This window comes from Haliaeetus albicilla, chromosome 17, assembly GCF_947461875.1.
Source record: "Haliaeetus albicilla chromosome 17, bHalAlb1.1, whole genome shotgun sequence".
Lineage (NCBI taxonomy): Eukaryota > Metazoa > Chordata > Aves > Accipitriformes > Accipitridae > Haliaeetus > Haliaeetus albicilla.
Window position 1 is genome coordinate 21894840 of NC_091499.1, and position 17813 is coordinate 21912652.

The 17813-nt window shown below is 34.1% G+C and overlaps 1 protein-coding gene across 7 annotated transcripts in view; it reads left to right on the top strand.

The window, feature by feature from the left end:
- Nucleotides 1–17813, top strand: part of ARMC2 (armadillo repeat containing 2) — a 66782-nt gene that overhangs the window by 22978 nt on the left and 25991 nt on the right. For all 7 annotated transcript variants that reach the window (XM_069805006.1, XM_069805004.1, XM_069805001.1 and 4 more), the window contains 6 exons: nucleotides 564–634; nucleotides 4404–4496; nucleotides 7430–7605; nucleotides 8908–9010; nucleotides 11577–11797; nucleotides 17139–17284. In XM_069805006.1, the coding sequence (XP_069661107.1) occupies nucleotides 564–634; nucleotides 4404–4496; nucleotides 7430–7605; nucleotides 8908–9010; nucleotides 11577–11797; nucleotides 17139–17284 (810 nt within the window). The remainder of the gene's footprint in view (nucleotides 1–563; nucleotides 635–4403; nucleotides 4497–7429; nucleotides 7606–8907; nucleotides 9011–11576; nucleotides 11798–17138; nucleotides 17285–17813) is intronic.

Genomic DNA, 17813 nt, shown 5'->3' on the forward strand with positions numbered 1-17813 from the left:
TGTACTGACAGAACTAGTGACCACTGTGCAGTTAGCAGTAATTCACAGGCAGACATGGAAACTCTAATATTTACGTTAAAGGTTACTAAAGGGTTTATTTCTTTGAAAATTCTTCTCATTAAATCTTTTAAAAGTGTTCATCAGAAGAAATCACTGTCCTTGTGAATGGATGAACTTACAGTTTTAAGCTAGTTGAGTTTATATTCAGTTAATGAAGCTGATGATAAAATAAAAATTGGCTTTTTCTGAGTTTAGTTTGGTTCAGCTTTCAGTTTTATTGTACAAGTGGGAAAGCTTTAGGTTTTGAGTTCCATAATGGTGACCTCTTGTGGTGTAAATATGTCAGTATTTCTGAAGGAGCTTTTTGTAATACATACTGGAAGAAGTTGTATTTATATGTCATTTTTAATGAGCAGATAACCTACTAACTTACTAAAATAACTTATAATCTTTTCCAGTTAGTTATTAATATGCAGATCTCATACTGAGTGCATGTGAACAAAGAAGCATTTTGAGCATTGTATTCTGATATACTTTGTGTGTGTCTATACTGTATCTTTTAGTGACCAGATGAAAGAGCCTGGCATAAATTCATCGCGGCCAAGGATTACAGGCTGGAAGAGAAGAGTAACAGGTACTTCATTAGGCATTTCAATTTCCGGTCAACAAATGTGAAATACGGTCAAATAGAAATAATCTAATTTTTGTGATTTGAAGATCTTCTTCTTTAGTCACTGAACAATATTTTTGGCTTTCTAGATGTATTGGTTTTTTTTACTATATGTTGTTGGTAAAGAGAAACAATACTCAAGAGATCTTTACTCTAAAAATCTGTTGATATTTTCTGTCTTGTTTTTTCCATATGTAGTCTTAAGAATTTGCCAATCTATTAACGCCTTGTTTGCTCATCACTTTTTGTAAACTGGTATAGCTGCACAGAAACTAATAAAGTTATGCCAAGCTATATTAGCTGAAGATACAGATTCTGGATGCGTTTTACTAATTTTACATAACAGATTTTAATTACTATTGCCTCTTAACTGGCACATTTCATACAAGGCAAGTGCATATTTGAGAGTCTGGTATGGAAACCTGAAGTTTCTACTCTGCTATTATTATGCCTTACTGCTGTTTTTCTAGAACTGAGAAGTTGCATTATTCTGAATCATTCTGGTGAAGGCTGTAATATGCTCTGCTTTCATTTCCTTCAGAGGAGCTGAGAGTATTTACCATGTCATGGGAGTTAGTATTCTGTGGGGCTGTATTTTCTCTGTTTATAAGCCTTTTAATTTATTTGTGCTATTTCATTGATGCTATTGAAAAAATAATTTGTGTTATTAGGATTGTTTCTTTTTATACCTTTTTTTTTTTTAATATTATGTAGCTTCCTTAGTTTGTGCATACTTCATCTTTAATCCCAGAATAAACAGTGGGATGGCAGTAGGAATTCTCAGTCATTTCTTCTCTATAGTGAGATTCTGGGGGGGGAGTGTTCATTTACAGCTTATTTGTATTTTCTCATATGATTTGTGTTTATACTTTCACATTTTAGAGAGGAGGTAGACTATTTTAATATTGATATATTCATAGCTAGTCAGTATTCTATGAAAAGGCTAAACATGATAAGTCAGGCAGTACACAGCTTTCGAAAGCTCAGTGTTGCTAAGGCTCTTGTATTTACATGCTAAAAACAGCAACCAATAAATGTAGACTGATTAGTGATTTTTTTTTTTTTTTTTTTTTTTTTTGATGAGAATGCAAAGCTGTGGTTAAGACTTACGAAAAACTGAGCCAACGAACTTCAACTTGCTGAATTCTTTTGCTTGAGTATTTTTGCTGTTGAATTGTGATTTACTCAGTTAGAAGGTTCAGGACAGCTTCTGCAGTATTTTAAATACAGCTAGTGCCATAACTTTTCATCAGCAGCTTAAAAATCTCCCAGGACAGAGACACATACACGTTTACAATTTATTAATGTTGAGTTTCTTTATAATCATGTATTTGCTGTTCATTCTTATTGCTAGGATTAATATTGTTTAGTAAAAGCTGATTATCTTTTTTTCCTAGTTATAAGAGATATTTGTTTAAAAAAATTATGCCATTATAACTTTTAGGTTGCTCTATTTTTCTGATTGAATGCAAGACAACTGCAGCAGAGTGACAGAAAAAATCAGTTCTTTTTGTTCTGAACTAAAAAATGAATGGCTTTGTTAATTTTTTTTTCTAGTGAGAAGTTTGGTCATATCTGCAAATGCATACATGAACTATTCTATTTCTTGCTTAATACAGTTAAGCATGTGCATAGTTAGAAAGTCAGTCCCATCTTTCAGTTTAAGAAGAGAGGTGGCTACAAATTGGAAAGAAAAGAAATAATTGAGTCAATATGTGGGTTTTGTGGCAGGAAGGAACAGTGCAAACTATTCTAGTGTTCTCATTTCAGCTGTGCTCTTACATTATCTGGAGCAGAACTTTCACTTCATTGCAAATGCTGCATAGTGTTTTATTAATTAAGCTACTCATCAATTCAAATAAGACTATTAACTCATTTGATCTAGAAAATAAAAAAAGTCTGCAAAATAAGTAATAATAATATTACCTAATAACATGTACTTATACTAATATGTACATATGCACACACCAACAATATACAGTTATTGTAATAACATACTTACCAGTGTATTACTTATGAAACAGCAGCATTTTTGTATAATCTGTTGAAATAGATGTAACTGATAGATTCATTCCGTGTAAAATATAGGTAGACAGTTAAAGTTAATACAGATACACAAAAAGAGTCTGGATTTTTTTTTAAAGACCAAGCTTTTTAAATAGTCAGTTCCAAGTAATGCTCAGTAGTCAATCATTTTTTTAAGATCTGAGATACTGTTCTCATGATGCAAACCTCTCAATATTAGTGTTCTCATTTAGTACAGTATTTTTTGTTTGATAATGATTATGTTAAAAATTTACATTGTCATTTAAGGGCAAGAGCTAGTAATGAACAGTAGGAGATGCTTTCTGGCAAATCTGTCACTTAAAAAAAAGTATATATTCTAGTCTTAATGGCTTTCTTCATGTTATTTAGTGGACTTGTGCGACTTATTTTCCTATTCAAAAAAACCAAACCAAACCCCATCTTTATAAAACAACTTTGGTTGCCTGCAAGATAAGGAGCTTAACCTAATTTTGAAGTAAAAAAATATGCCTACATGCACCTTGTAAGCAATTGTTAGATCCTTTAAAACTCAAGTTGCGCAGAAACTCTGGCTGTCCAGCTGTAGCGGGCCAATGGTTGAGACCAGAATTCTGTCACTTCGCGTAGCGCCAGGTGAATGTAAAAAGGATGTTCAGCAAGTCAGAATACTTCCTAGTGATACTGCATCCATATGAAAGTCAGTCCTGGGATCCATTTTTTAATAAACCATGATTCACCAACTCCTTTGTCCAATCTGAAAACAGATCCACGCTCCCAGTCTTGTTTCCAGAAGAATTCTAGACTGCTGATTTTTTTGGTCTACCACTTTTGAACTTGATGTCTGCTGATGGACTTTTTTTGTGTTTTCTTTTGAAGCAAAGTATAAAAAAAGCTGAAATATTTTTTTAAAACTTCTCTTTGTGAAGTGGACAAGTTTCTGATAATGAACAGTAGCTCTTTCTCAGTCACTGTGGAGAAAATCGGTTGAGGGTGGCCAAGAAAACTGGGAGTTGGTTGCCTTCAAGGTTTCTGACGTTTATTGGAGGCAAAACATCTTTCAGATAGCTGTAGTTTTTCCCAAGATGCTGTGTGAGAAGTTGTTTCACCTACAAAGAATAGGAGAGAAACATGCATTTTACAAAAATTTAGTCGAGAACTTCTCAAAACTAATTGCATGAAGTGGTTAGAATTGCTAACAGGATGTAATAACTAACAAGGCTGTTTTTCCCTAACTGACCAAAGAGTCAGTTAACCAAGCTTAGTGTAATATTGTGCATGTGTACTAGATAAAATTGTACAATCCTAGAGGATTGTCTGTAGTATGGATATTTTTTAACACAGAAAAAGCTGTCACGTGGACACAGAGCTGAAAAATAGTAGGACATGTTGATGTAAAAGTAGTCATTACCTTCCAATCCAGTGATCAAATGAAACATTAATGTCAGCAGACAAAAACAAATCTGGCTTTACAGTACAGCTTTACATATCAAAACATTTATCTATCTAGTTTTGTTTGAAACTTTTGTTTTTGAGAAAATGTAACTAAAACCAAAAGCTTGAATAGGTAGCATAACCCAGAATATAGCAAAATGTGACGTTTTTAGATATTTTTTTTCTGACTGATGAATAAAGTATTTGTAGCTATTTATTTGTGTAGAAGTTGAAACCTTTACTGAATATGTGCTTTTGTTCTGAATGTATTTTGAAGGCTTAGAGGATGAAACAAGAATAAATGAATCAGAAGAGGAAGAAAGCTTTTGGCATATAAAAATTCTACCAATTCTACATGAACTGGAAAAAGGTGGGTAACACTGTTCTTGAAAGGGTGTAATTTCTGAACTATTTCCTGCAGGAAACATGGGACTTATTTGTGTTTACTGCAGAAGAATAACAGTAGTTGGACTATGTAGCCTTTTATGCTTTCCTATGTTCAGTGATGTTGCAGTGTAAAACTGGCCTGGGCAACTCTCTCTAGGTGGCCCCGCGTGATTGAGCGGGGGGGGGTTGGATGAGATGACCTCCAGAGGTCCCTGCCAACCTCAACCATTCTGTGATTCTGTAAAAAAAAATACTGGTTAGAGAAGGTCTTGTCTGATTAAATTACCTTATTTTAGACAACATAGCTCTGCCAGCTTAGCAGTCAGTGATGAGGTAATAATTTTAAGAAGAAAGTACTGCACAGATTCACTGTTTTAAGCATAGTCTGTATTGAAGGTTTCAGTTAATTTTAGAAGACTAAGGAAATCGTAATGAAAATTTCCATTTGTGCTTAAAGTGTTAGATGACTCAGAAAAGTACGTTGACCCAGAATATTGAAGCAAAACTTAGTAAATGTATGGCTTGAAAGATTGAACTCTGAAATCCATTTTAATATTTCATTCAAAAGGTTGTTTAGTTGCCTTCTATAGACATTGTATTCATTTGAATGGTGGGAATATAGAAAGTACATTTGTTTTTACAAGTGGTTAAAAGTGAGTGTAAAATTAGGGGATAGATTCTATTTTATGGGATCTTTTGCAGTGTTCATTAGAGTATGGTACAGATTAGAATTTTTTTTGCATAATTTTGAAGATGTTGATGAGTGTGAAACACCTGTACAGTACTGCGTGATTCCCAGAATATATGATTATTTTAAAAAGACAGGATTCTCATTCCCACATCTGTCACTGATGTGTAGAAAAACAGTGATCGGGAAATTTGAAAACAGCCATGCAACTTCACATTTTCCTTGCTTAATGCTGAGATTGTTAAATATGAGCCACCGAGTTAAAGTTTTGCATTGTGAGATATCCTTTATAGGTAAGCAAAATATTATTTAGAGGTAAAAATCTAATCATGTCTTTCCCTTGTCATGAATGTAACTAAGGAAAATAAATTTTCATGCCCCTTTTCCCCAGTCTTTACTTGATTTGGTTAGTGTGTTGGGGTTTTTTTAGCTTTTTTTAAAAACTTGATTATGGCTTAGTTTTTCTAATAATAGATGAAATTATCTAACCAGTTGATTGAATTTAGTACTAAAAAAACCTTAAAGTTAAGAGTTTTGCTGCTGCTTGAATATTCACACAGATTGTAACTGAATTGCATCATTGCCTCCTGCACCTGCATTTTACATTGTTTTATTTAGGCTGTTTACTGCACAATTGCAGTTTTTCTTATCAAAATGAATATCAGAATTTCATAATTTTAATGTTTTGAGTGGGTCTGTTGCTAATTCAATATTTTAAAATTTTGTGTGCAGTCACTTGCTTCATACGTTTCAGCTAATTCCCTGCACATGCATTTAGGTCACATCTGTTTTTTTATGTAGTGATATAAAAGCCTTTTTCTTCCCCTTTCTCCCTCAAAAATATTTGCGGAAAACTTTCCATTCAAAAACAAATCTGAGGTTTAACCTGGAACTTAGTAATTGTCTAAAATCTTATGAATATTGTGCTCTTGAGATGATTGTTATATGACAAAACCAAATAGAACCCCAAAGTCTCTTTTTCTAAAGGAGAAAATAATTTATTTTGTTACATTCCAGTACTCAAGGGAGAATAAGCTTCAAAAATGCCCCATGGGATGAGTATTAAATAATTTTTGTTGTTGTTGTTAATTTTGATGAAATGGAGTGGAGACCTTTCAGTTTGGGTTCCTTGCCAGTCCTGTTTCACTGCTTACTGGAGCAGAGGGTTTAGAATCATGCTAAATTTTGTTAAATTTTCTGTCACGATGGGAGTAGAAATGGAATAGTCATTGCTGTTCCTTGAGTATGATGATGGCAAATTGAGAGCTTCCAGGCACTGCTCAGCATGAGAGGCGAGTCCTTGAATCTGCCTACAGGTTTGGGGCCTTAGATATAATGTTGGTTTTTTTCATAATTTCCTGTCCATATATATTTCATCACAAGTGCTTTGCCTCCTTGAATATGACTCTTATTTCAGCTGTGAAATACATCCTGAGTAAATGCAGAGTTTATACAGGCAGTTTAAGTGGGTTTATATGGTGCTTTATTAGTGTCACCTTATATACAAAAGCAAATGTAAGAAAAGAAAAAAATCCACAACCCTCACTCTTGAATTTCAAAAATACGCAAGACTTTTCATTTTCCCTTTAAAGTAAACATGCACATGATTCCATTGTGTTGAGAGGCAGATTTTGTAATAATTTACTGCAGGTTTTATTTTTGTATTTTTAAATAGTGTCTGAGGGACTCGGGTTAGGAGGTAGATGACTTTTTTGTCAATAGGCCAGCAGTCCACTCGAATATATCTTGTACCTCTACTATGCATTGGAGAGTTCCAACAAGTTTTTACATTCACTTGTTCTTAATCCCAGCAAGGTTTGATATATTAGGTTATGTCTATGGGCAGAAAAATACTTCTTAACTGTCTCTTTTTCACATGTAATGTTTGGTGGAGCGCTTTAAAGAATATATTCAGATTCACAGTTTCCTGGTAGACATTTGGTCAATCTGATTATTAAGCATTAAAGGTGAGTTTCATTTTGGCTTCAGGTATTATTTTGGCTCTGTGATTTCTTGGCTTGAGTCTCTTCTTTTTGAAAGAGCAGAATAAAACTGGTTCTGAGGATTGCATTACCATTTTAAGAGATTTATTGGGCACCTTATTTTTGTAGTTTTGCAGCCCATTCTTTATTTGTTCTCCTGCGTCTTTGTCTATTGAGATGCTCTGGAAAAGGTGGCACTGATAATTATTTTTTATTTTTCTCTCCCTTCCCACCCCCTTCAAGTAGAAGACAATATAGAAAATCTTTGTCTGGCTTGCACCAAGCTCTATCAAGCCTTGAATGAAGAAAATATGCTTGGAAAAAGATTAAAAAGAAGAAGTGTGCTTCTGAAGACATTATATAAACTTGTAGATGTTGATTCAGATCCACTTTGCCTGAAGCTAGCAAAGATTATTCTGGCTGTAAGTGTTTTAAAATGCTGTTTGGTAGAATGTGAAGCTCAAAATTGTGAATTACAACTTGCATTTAATTTTTCATTTCATACTCCTAAACTGTGTCTAAACTAACCCTTTCCTAAGCACAGTTTCTTGCCATACAGATACTAGTCTCCCATTCATCCAGATCAGCACTTGTTGGAGCCTATTTTTTGCAGAGAAATTACGTCTGGGGGAGGAAGGAGGGACACAAAATAGGATAGCTGGTGTATGGTTGCAGGAATTTTGCATAGGCATGAAAAAGAGACAGTGTCCTAAGCTGGGATACACATGCAGGGATTTAAACAAAACAATAATTTAAAAAATTACACATAGAAATAGAGCTTAGTTTTTGAATAATGTCTTGATCTTATTAAGCACCTCTATCTGAATATACCACAATAATTTTTTTGGAAAGTGAGTAAGTGTAATTATCTCTTTCTCTAGTATTTCCAGTTAAAAGTGTCAGTGAAGTTGGTGCTTTTGAACCTATTGGTTCAGCTTCTACTAAGTGTCTATAGACAGTCACTGGTGAAAGGATACCAGCTAGTGTCATGTTGTAGACATTTTAGTAATTAGTGTGTGTTGGGCAGGAGTGTGTTCTCCTTTAAGGTAGCATGTGTTGTTTTAATCAGAAGATATAATTATATATTCAGATACTACATAAATGTTAAGTGGTGCTTATATATAAAAAAAGTTCTATTACAGACATTTTTCTGTGGAGTCTTTCACAAATCATGAACAAAAGAAGAAATCTTCCTTGAAATGCAGAGGAAAGGAAGAGATTTGTCATTGTATTTTTAACATTTTTACTTCCCTTTCATTATCTCTCAATGACCTTTAGTACATCATAAGATCTTGTTTTCTGATATTTGAGAATAACTTTCATTATGACATGTACTGTTGTATTGGAGTTCTTTGTGGTATGGCCATAGATGCCAAACCAGTGAATCCTGTGCAGAATTTGTCTGTAAGAGTAAATTAGAGAAAAAAACTTGCAAGTTATTGATATGCTACCTGCAGAAAATAAATGAAAAGTTTATGTATCATCTGTTATTTTGAAGTCAGTCAGCACAGTTTGCTAAATAGAGTTAAACTAGCTAGGTTTCAGAGTCCCTGAATTCTGCAGACTTTTCAGTTTGGCTCAGTGTAGTGTCAGGGTTTCAGGTGGAATTCAATAGTTCTGTGAGAATACAAGTTTGCCATGGTGTCTGAACTTGTAAAATGTTATGGTGCATTTTTGTATGTAGATTTTAGCTGTGATTTTTATGTCTTTTACTTTCTTTGCAGATGAAAGTGGATGGAAAAAATCTTCTCAGTGTTTGCAAGCTTGCATTTAAAATTTGCAGGAATGAAAAAAATGATTACATCATTCAAAATGATAGATTATTGGGTATGTATCCTGTTCTTGTGTATAAGTTAGGTGTTGAAATTCAGTAGTTAGATTGATCATTTTTCAAGAAATATTCTCAGAGTTAACTTAGTCATGCACTAAAAATTGGCTCCTAGGTCAAACTAACAGTTCACCTAGTCCAGTATTCTGTGTCTAATGATGGCAAAAGGGGATGCTGTTTAGGGAGAGCATGGAAGCCTATGTGTTTTCTGTGATCCATTTCCCCTATACTACCCCAGGATCCAGAATTGTTACATTCTGTTATGGACATTAGATGGTGCATCCCTGCCTAATCCTTCTTAGTCTCTGTTTATAGATCTTTTGTTCATTAATTTGCCTAATTCCTTTTTGAACTTTCTTATTCTGTCTGCCTCTACGATCTCATAGAGCAACGAGTTCCAGAAGTTCTCTGTCTGCTGTTTTAAATGTATCTACTTTTCATTATGCCTCTGCTTGTAGTTTTGCAGGAGTTATAAGAGTTTCTACAGCCAGCTTACCCTCCGCCTTCATGATTTTTTAAACTGCAGTCATATCACATAAGTCTGCCTTCTTTTCAGACTGAGGCACCTCAGGCTTTTAGCTCTTTCTTTGAAAGGATACTGTGTCATTCTCTCAGCTGTTTTTGTAGCCCTTCCCTGTACCTTCTCCAACTCCAGTAGATCCTTCTTGAGATGTACAGAACAAAACTTTCCATAGAAGTCAAGATGTGTCTGCACCAAACTTTATAGAAGCGAAATAATGGTGTCTGTGTTGTTGGCCATCATCAGGAAGCATACTGAGAATGATCATTGGCTTTTTTTAGCTGCTGCTGCACATTGAGCCAATGGTTTTGGAGAATTGTCAGCAATGGCTCCAACATCTCTTTTACAATTGTAACTGTATTTGTGTGTCATCCACACACACCATGCAAATATGAGAAATATTAAGAAAATGACAGTGTATGAATGATACTCTGTATTGATTGATGGTCGTTCCTTTCACTAAAACTTCATTATGTTTTATTAACATAGGCCTTGACCTTGCAAGCATTTATTGCATGCGCATAAGTTAAAGCATATGTGTATATCTGCTTAAATAAATGAGAATATTCATGGTCTTAAAGTTTAGTATGGGAGTGTTGTCAGAAATAAAGACCAAATAAGACTTTCCAGTAGTAAGATTGACAGGAAAGGACTCGGAGAAAAGAGAACAGCTCTAATTGCTCAGCTGACTTTGAATACTGAAAACTACAGTTTTGTAGAGATTAGTATCATACAAAAATCTGAACAGGTTGAGTGGCTATGGCTGTGTAAGCATTGGGGTTTTTTGCTCTGATTTCCATCTTCACTCACTTTTCTTTCGCTTGCTCTTTTTTCCCCTTTATTTTAAAAACTAGTGAAGGAAAGAACATTTTTTTGTAGGGTTTTGTTTGTTTGTTTATTAACTCTTTATGTTTTGGACCCACTTTATCCAGGCCAAAGACATGAACCTGGGTTATCAGCATAATCACCCAGATTCCTGTTGCAGTCACTGGGTTATAGATTCAATTTCTTTTTCTTCTTCTGGCCCTGTGAACTATTTATGTGCAGTGGAGTAGCTCCAGTAGAAGAAATAAATTAACTGTTCATCCCAAAAGAGACAATTACTGTTGAAGACCCTGTTTGATACTGAGCAGGGCAGGGACCTGAAACTGATTTCTCACATTCCCACAACCCAAGTGATTTAGCTGACTGCTAGGCAGTTGGTGAGGGTAAGAGTTTGAGCAAGAGCCTAGATTGTGTGTACTTCATCTGTGTACACCCATATACTTGGGGAGAGTTTCAACTTCAGACAGAAAAAACTTCAGAAATCTCTTAAGTTTAATGAGATGGGAAAATGTTTTTATTCCACTGGATGGAACACAGGAAGCAGAAGTAAATATCAGTTTCAATCAATTACTAGGAATTCAAAAGTGTAAAATTGGTAAGGATTACTTGTTTAAGATACACCCACCAAATTCAGAGTGTCTCAATTTGACTGTGAAAGATACATTGGGCTTGTGCTAACAGCTGTTAATTTTAACATTTCAGATATCTGACAGTGGTAGCATAAAGCAAAACTTTTACAGTAACTTTACCTATATAAAAAGTAAATTTAAAAAGGCTATGAATAGAATTCAAATGTGATATTTGAATTGGGCACTTGTGCCTTTTAGTGCTCCATTTGAGATGCTTTAAGAAATTTGATTTTTAAGGAATTAGTGGGAAGAAACCTCTTTAGAATGTCTCAAGTTTAGTACACAAAATTCCAGGCACACACACGATCAGTTTTGCAAATCTTGACTGAGGATTTCAATGATTACTGCTGTATGTTTACAACTGGTGCTGGTTCTTGAAGCCTGGGAGAACAAGTCAGGCCCATTCTCTTACTCATCAATAACTGTTTCTTGGTTTCGATCCAAATACCCAATATTTCTAGCCCACTTATTAGAAATGCAAGAGTTCAATCTGAGGTTTTTTTTCCCCCAATTGTTAACCTCTTCAATGACTGGACTGTATCACATATAAATGTTAATATTAGGCTTTCTGAATAATGATTTTCCTTTTAGATTGTTTGTTGGAGGTCCTGAGAACTGAAGATCTACAAAAAAACAATGAAGCTCTCCTGTATTGCATGGGAGCTATAAAATTAATGTCTGGAAATGCAGTACTCCTTAATGAAATGGTCAACAAAGGAGCTGTTGAAATGTTGCTGCAATTAATGAAGCAGATTAATAATATAAAAGAAAACGACACATATTTCTCCAACTTGGGCCACCTATTAGTCCAGGTTAGCATTTACTTTTATTTCTAAAAGTACACTCTTCAAGGGCAAATGAAAAATGTAATTAGAGGAGATAAGCTACCTCCGTGTGCCACCAACAGAGTTGTACCTATATTTGAATAGACTTTTTTTAAGAAGTTTACATGAAGTTGTTCAGGACCTAAATTTAATTATCATAGATATTTTTGTGTAGTCAATTTTAAAGGCTTTAGAAATTCTGAAGTTAATAGAAATATTTTTAGGTACCTAATAAAACCAGTTTCTTATTATTACTTTATGGTGCTGACAATGTTCTGGATATTACCATAAACAGATAAAACTGTGTTCCTTGTCTGAATTCTTTAAACTGAAATAATAAATACAAACCGGCTCTGCAATCCTCTAGGAGATTACAAAAAGCTTTTTATTACAAGAATAATGCATTTTTAAAAATACATAGGAAAATACAGTTACGTTTCTTTGACAAACTCTATTTGAAGAACGGGAATTTAAGGAAAAGGTAGTTGTAAAAGCCAACACTTTTGAATCTTTTTGAAGGCAGCGGGTTCAAAACTATGTTTTCACTTATGAGGTACCTTGATGAGTGGCAGCTATGAAAACTAATCCTTTACCCTAAAACTGTTTCAACCTTAGTGTTTTAGGAAAAAACGGTTACGTAGCTAAATCTTAAGTTATGCATAGGTTGTGGGATTTTTTTGTATTTGTCAAGGATTTGCCAGGTAGATTCCTGGCATTTGTCTTGGAAGTTATTGATGTACAGCTTAGCAAATGGTGTAATTGTAAGCTTTTCGGGACTTCACAGGAAAATATATTGGACACTTTTCTGAGGTAGTTTTTACACTAAATTTCTCTACTAATTATGCCAGATTTCTTTAATTCTCTACTAACTTACAAACAAGGATTTCATACTTCTTGAAATTATATGAGAATACAGATAGCTTACTTCATCACGTTACTATTAATGATTTTTGTTTGTTTATTTTAGTGGAGCTATGAGGTATGTCTCTCCTGAATAGTGTGTATAATCTTAATACGAACATAAACAGATTGGGAGATACTATGAAGCACTGAATGAAATGATGTGGCTTAATACTTAGTTTGGCTAAGGAAGTCCCAAAATGACAAAATGCTAAAGACTGGGGGAATATATGATGAAACTGGAAATTTTGTGCTTGTTGTGTACCTATTTTGTTTCCTATCTAGTCCTGTCATCATTAAGTTCCTATATGAATCACAAAATTCTCTTCTATATACTTCTGTCTTTAGAATTGGGAATGTTAACTTTCTTGTGGCACTGTGAATTCTCCAAACAATTCTAAAATAATCTGTGCCATTTTGTTGATATCGTACCTTATATTCTATACAAAAATGGTATATGGGCTTTGCAAGCCGCCCTTTTCCAGAGAAGGTGTACAAACTTCAGGTCTGCATGTACTCCAGGTTTTAATGACTATATTTTTCTTGAATGCTGCTAGTTAGACTTTGTAAGTCCCAATACTACTGCAGTGCTGCCTTAGGCTATCAGTTTAGTTAGAAACCCCCTTTTGAAAACTATTGCGGCGGGATTATGGGTCCAGAATAGATTCTGTTCTCGGTGTAATTTTCAAGGTGATAGACAGTGACTTAAAACACCTAAACTATAAGAAAAGTAAGCTTAGGTGAAGAAGTAGCGTATGATGCCTCACATACAGAAGCTGTACAGTCATTTCAGTGAGTGGAAACTTAGGTTGTAGTTTTGGTAGGCATTTTAAAACCTAAATTAGAGATATGTATCCTGTATCTCTTTTCACATCTATATAGTTTAAAAATATTTATCCTTCTGAGAGCAGGAAGGGGAGGATTAAAAGCAAAGCATATTACTTACTGAAGTTTGCTGGCTGCTTTTGGCATTAATCATATCATACATATAATGGGAATCCTGTTGAGTAAAGAGATGGAAATTTATGTTAAATAGATATAAAAAGAAGTTTTTGCCAGTTGGGGCATTTAAAAATAACAAATGATGTCCAAGTAATAAAACTAATTAATCAGATTATTTTCAGCTGTTTGACTAGTTGTCTGAACTTCCCCACAACTCTGCAGAAATGTTTTTTCTTCCATTATTTGTATGTGGATAAATTTAATTTTTTTAATCAAAGGTTTAATTCGCAAATGCGTGAAAGGAAAATGTTACATTTTATGCTTTTTTTTGGTCATTATTATCTGCTGTTTTCAGTATGATTGGAAGTGTAGCAAAACTGTTTTGTATGGTTTTGAGTAGACTGGCTGTTTCTAAGAAGGCCTCGAGTATTTTGTGGAAAAGTCAATAGTGACAGCTGTCTCTTATTGAGGTTGCTGTTTCACTTGTTTGTATTCTCTTCTGTAGTAGTACAGATACTTCATTTTTCTTCTTCTTGTGAGAAAAGTAGTGATTTCTGCTGCTATGTAATTCCTGTGCAAATTTCTCATATCAGTTTCTTAAATCTACATTAATGTGCACCATTTCTTCTATGTGAGTTAATTGTTCAGTCATCATAGGCAGATGTAGGAATAGTTGTTTTCAGGGATACAGCATCGAAGAAAGTTTCTTCTGTGATTCATGTCTTCAGAATAAAGGAGGTTTTTTGTGGCATACTCGTAGCAAAAGATCAAATATCCAGTGACATGCAGAAGTAATGAATAAATACAAGTCTTCAGGAATAGAGAGCAAATTATATTGGAGGAGAAAAACACCTTAAATACTCACAGTGGTCTCTGAGGGAGGCTCTGCCATCTCTTAATCCTGATAACTGAAGTATCTCAGTTAACGGGGACCAGCTCTTCATTCTTTAACTGTATAATTGCACAATCACCAGATGGCAGTGTTATACATAATCTTGCCAGGTCCTTTTTGTGGGAATAAAGTCCCTTTCTGATTTCTTCGTTGTTACACAATGGATTTTACGCAGAAGTCCCGCAATACAAGAATAAAAATGTTTGTAATAATAATTATTTTTCCATAATAGAGGACATGAAACCAAGGTCGTCTTTGACTCATTTTATGTTGCTTCACCTAATAGTCTGATTGTATTTACATAAAATATGGTAATGCTTATTCAAAAGCCAAAGCTTTTGAAGTGTCACTAACAAGACTTAACAAGTACTTCATGTTCCTTAATTGAAAACCACTTAAATGTCTTCTCCTTTAAAAATAGCATTTGTCTGCTGTTAAATTTTCTGTTTGGGTGAATTTGATCTTTCACATGGTAACATAAGGATTAGGGCTGGTGGGGATTGCTAGAGCCAATTGTTATGCATTTCTCCCTGAAGCATGGTGTCTGCTTGAAGCAATCAGAATCTCTCTTGAATTCATGTGCTGTTTGGCTAGCATCTATTATTTTTTTAATTTATACTCTTCAAATTTCACTTGCATACTAAACTGTTCTTTTGTGTATATATACTTCTATGAACTTCTGAATTTCATTGTCTCACACATTTAAGTGTATATGGTTTTTTGCATTGTTTTTCCTTTCTAAACTGTCTTTGTGTGAGGTTGCCTCTTGATAGAATTTACCACTGTGGGATTTTGAACCATCTAACTGTCTCAAAATTTTACTCTCTTTTTGGAGACCTCTGCACCACTATCTATTGATAAAGTTGTTTTTTTTTTTTTTAATCATCTAGTATGTAAGTCTCTTTCCTGCAGTGAAAACCCTGGTCTGGGTTTGAACAACACTTTTAATATGTGGTTTATCCTTCATTTCCTTTATGTGAAGTTTAGCTAGAGCTCAACAAATATCATCCTAGGCTAACTGTGAACATCTTGTATGTGAGTGCTGAATAGAGTCTTCTGTGTCTATTCCATTTGGCAGGAATTTTTCCACCAAAACTTTTGAACAAGTGAAAGTATTTGATCAGAGTATTTTTATTTTAAAATATTTCTTCAGTATTGTGTTGAGTTTTGAAGCATCGTGACTTGTGAAAGAATGCATATCTGGAAGTATATTCTTTGCAGTTGTTTAGTTAAAATAACAAAAAACTCCAGGTGTCGTCTTAAATTATGAGCAATATGAAGCAAATGGTAACAAACACGCTCAGTTTCTGTTTATTCTGAATATAGTATACATTTCATATTTAGCGCTGAAGTTAAATCCATTCACATATCACATTCACATTATCACATAATTTTTTTCCCTCTGTAGCTTGCTTCTCCATTTTGACACATTGTTCCTTCTCCTGTTGTTCCATTACTGGCCATCTTGCGGTAACTGAAGACATGTACACTTTTGGCAAATTTGTTGAAGTAGGACAGTGAATTTGAAAGCTGCTGGAGAATGGACAGAGTAGTGCATAGAATCCTATGAGCAAAAGCTCCTCAAACTTAACCTGCTCTTTGTCAGAATTTTCCTTTAAAATTAGCAATTACATATCACTAGACAAGAAGTCCAATTCAGTGATAAAATACTTAATATCTAGAGGTTTTTGTGATTACAAACAATTTGAACAGATTTAAAACCAAATTGAAGTTAAATACTTTATTCATACAATAAGGAAAATTTAAAGAATTCCCATATTCACATTAGATTAAATGACTTCACATTAATTTTATAGTAAATTCTGGTTTAGATCAAAAGTTAACTTACATGTCATTGCCTGTCTGACCTTGGCATTTGAATACCCTTACCTTGGAAGAGAACCAGAAAATTTCAAAATATGCAATAGCTGATTCATTTTGTGTATCTGTATGTGATAGATATTTTATGCTTAAAACTCCTTGAAATAGAACAGTAACTTCTGAAAATATTTTGGTTTCTCCAAAATAAACTTGAGGACTTAAGCTTTTCATTTTTGTGTTGTTTGAATAGTGGATTTCTCTTGATCTTGATTAACTTCTAAATTTTTTTAATCAAAATAATTTTATTGTCTTTTAAAATCAATTCATCTTAGTTTGCAACTATCAAAATCAAAATATATATCGGTATGAATTTGCAAGACTTAAATGTAAATTTGCAAAATCAGACATTATGCAAAAAATCACTTCAACTGTCCACAGCATTTCACCTAATTTCCAATTGGTCTATATTTGTATACACGCATACAAGATTTTAAAACCTATGAAAGGTCATGTTTCCCTCAAAGAAGGAGGTTATGTGCAGGCACAGACCAGCATCAATCTTTCATTTTCAAACAATTATTCCTATATACACAATTTTGTTACACATTTCCTGCTATAATTTATTGGTAGATACATACCTGCAGAATGCTAACAGGGCGTTCAGACTGCCTTAGACGTTATAAATGAGATCTGAGCTTTATTAAATTTTCAGAACAGTGTGGATTCTGTTGTAAATGGCTGTGATTAATAAATCTTTAAATATTCTATATACAGCTGACAGCTACTTTGCGAAACTTGGCTGACTTACCTTCGGCAAGACGCCAGCTCCTTTGCAGTGGCGCAGTCTCTGAGCTCTGTGCGGCGCTAGAGCAGCGTGTGGATGATAAGGATGTATGCATCTATATTGTCAGGATATTCAGGTATGTACAGGGGACAGTGCTATTTCTGCATGTAGTCAAGTCAGTGTTACTGCTTCGAGTGACCTCAAAGGGGGCAGGATCAAGCGGAAGAATGGGAAGATTTACACTGTGTTTGTTTTTTTTTCTAAAAGCGCTGTGTAGTTTTGAATGACTTTGTATGATAATTTTGTCTTTATTAATACTGATAGAATTGTTTAATTGTAGCCATACAACTTGGATTCATTATACCTGTGAAAAGTGTTTTGTTGTATTGTGTTATTCTTCGATCCCACAGATTCTGACTGAGATTTTTAAAGTACTATTTCTTATATTTTAAAGCTGTGTAAATTAAGTATTTATTAATCCTATTTTAGGACGTTTTAAAAAAATGGAGAGAAATTACACAAGCTTAAGTTATATCTGGGACTGCGTATTGTGAAATAAAATACAAAAGAGAAAACGTGATCAGTGTTCATTGTTTTGAGCTGTCACAGAGTGTTTGAGGAGATTAATCTGTGGGATCAGGGCTTGAGCGTGCAGATGAAAATGC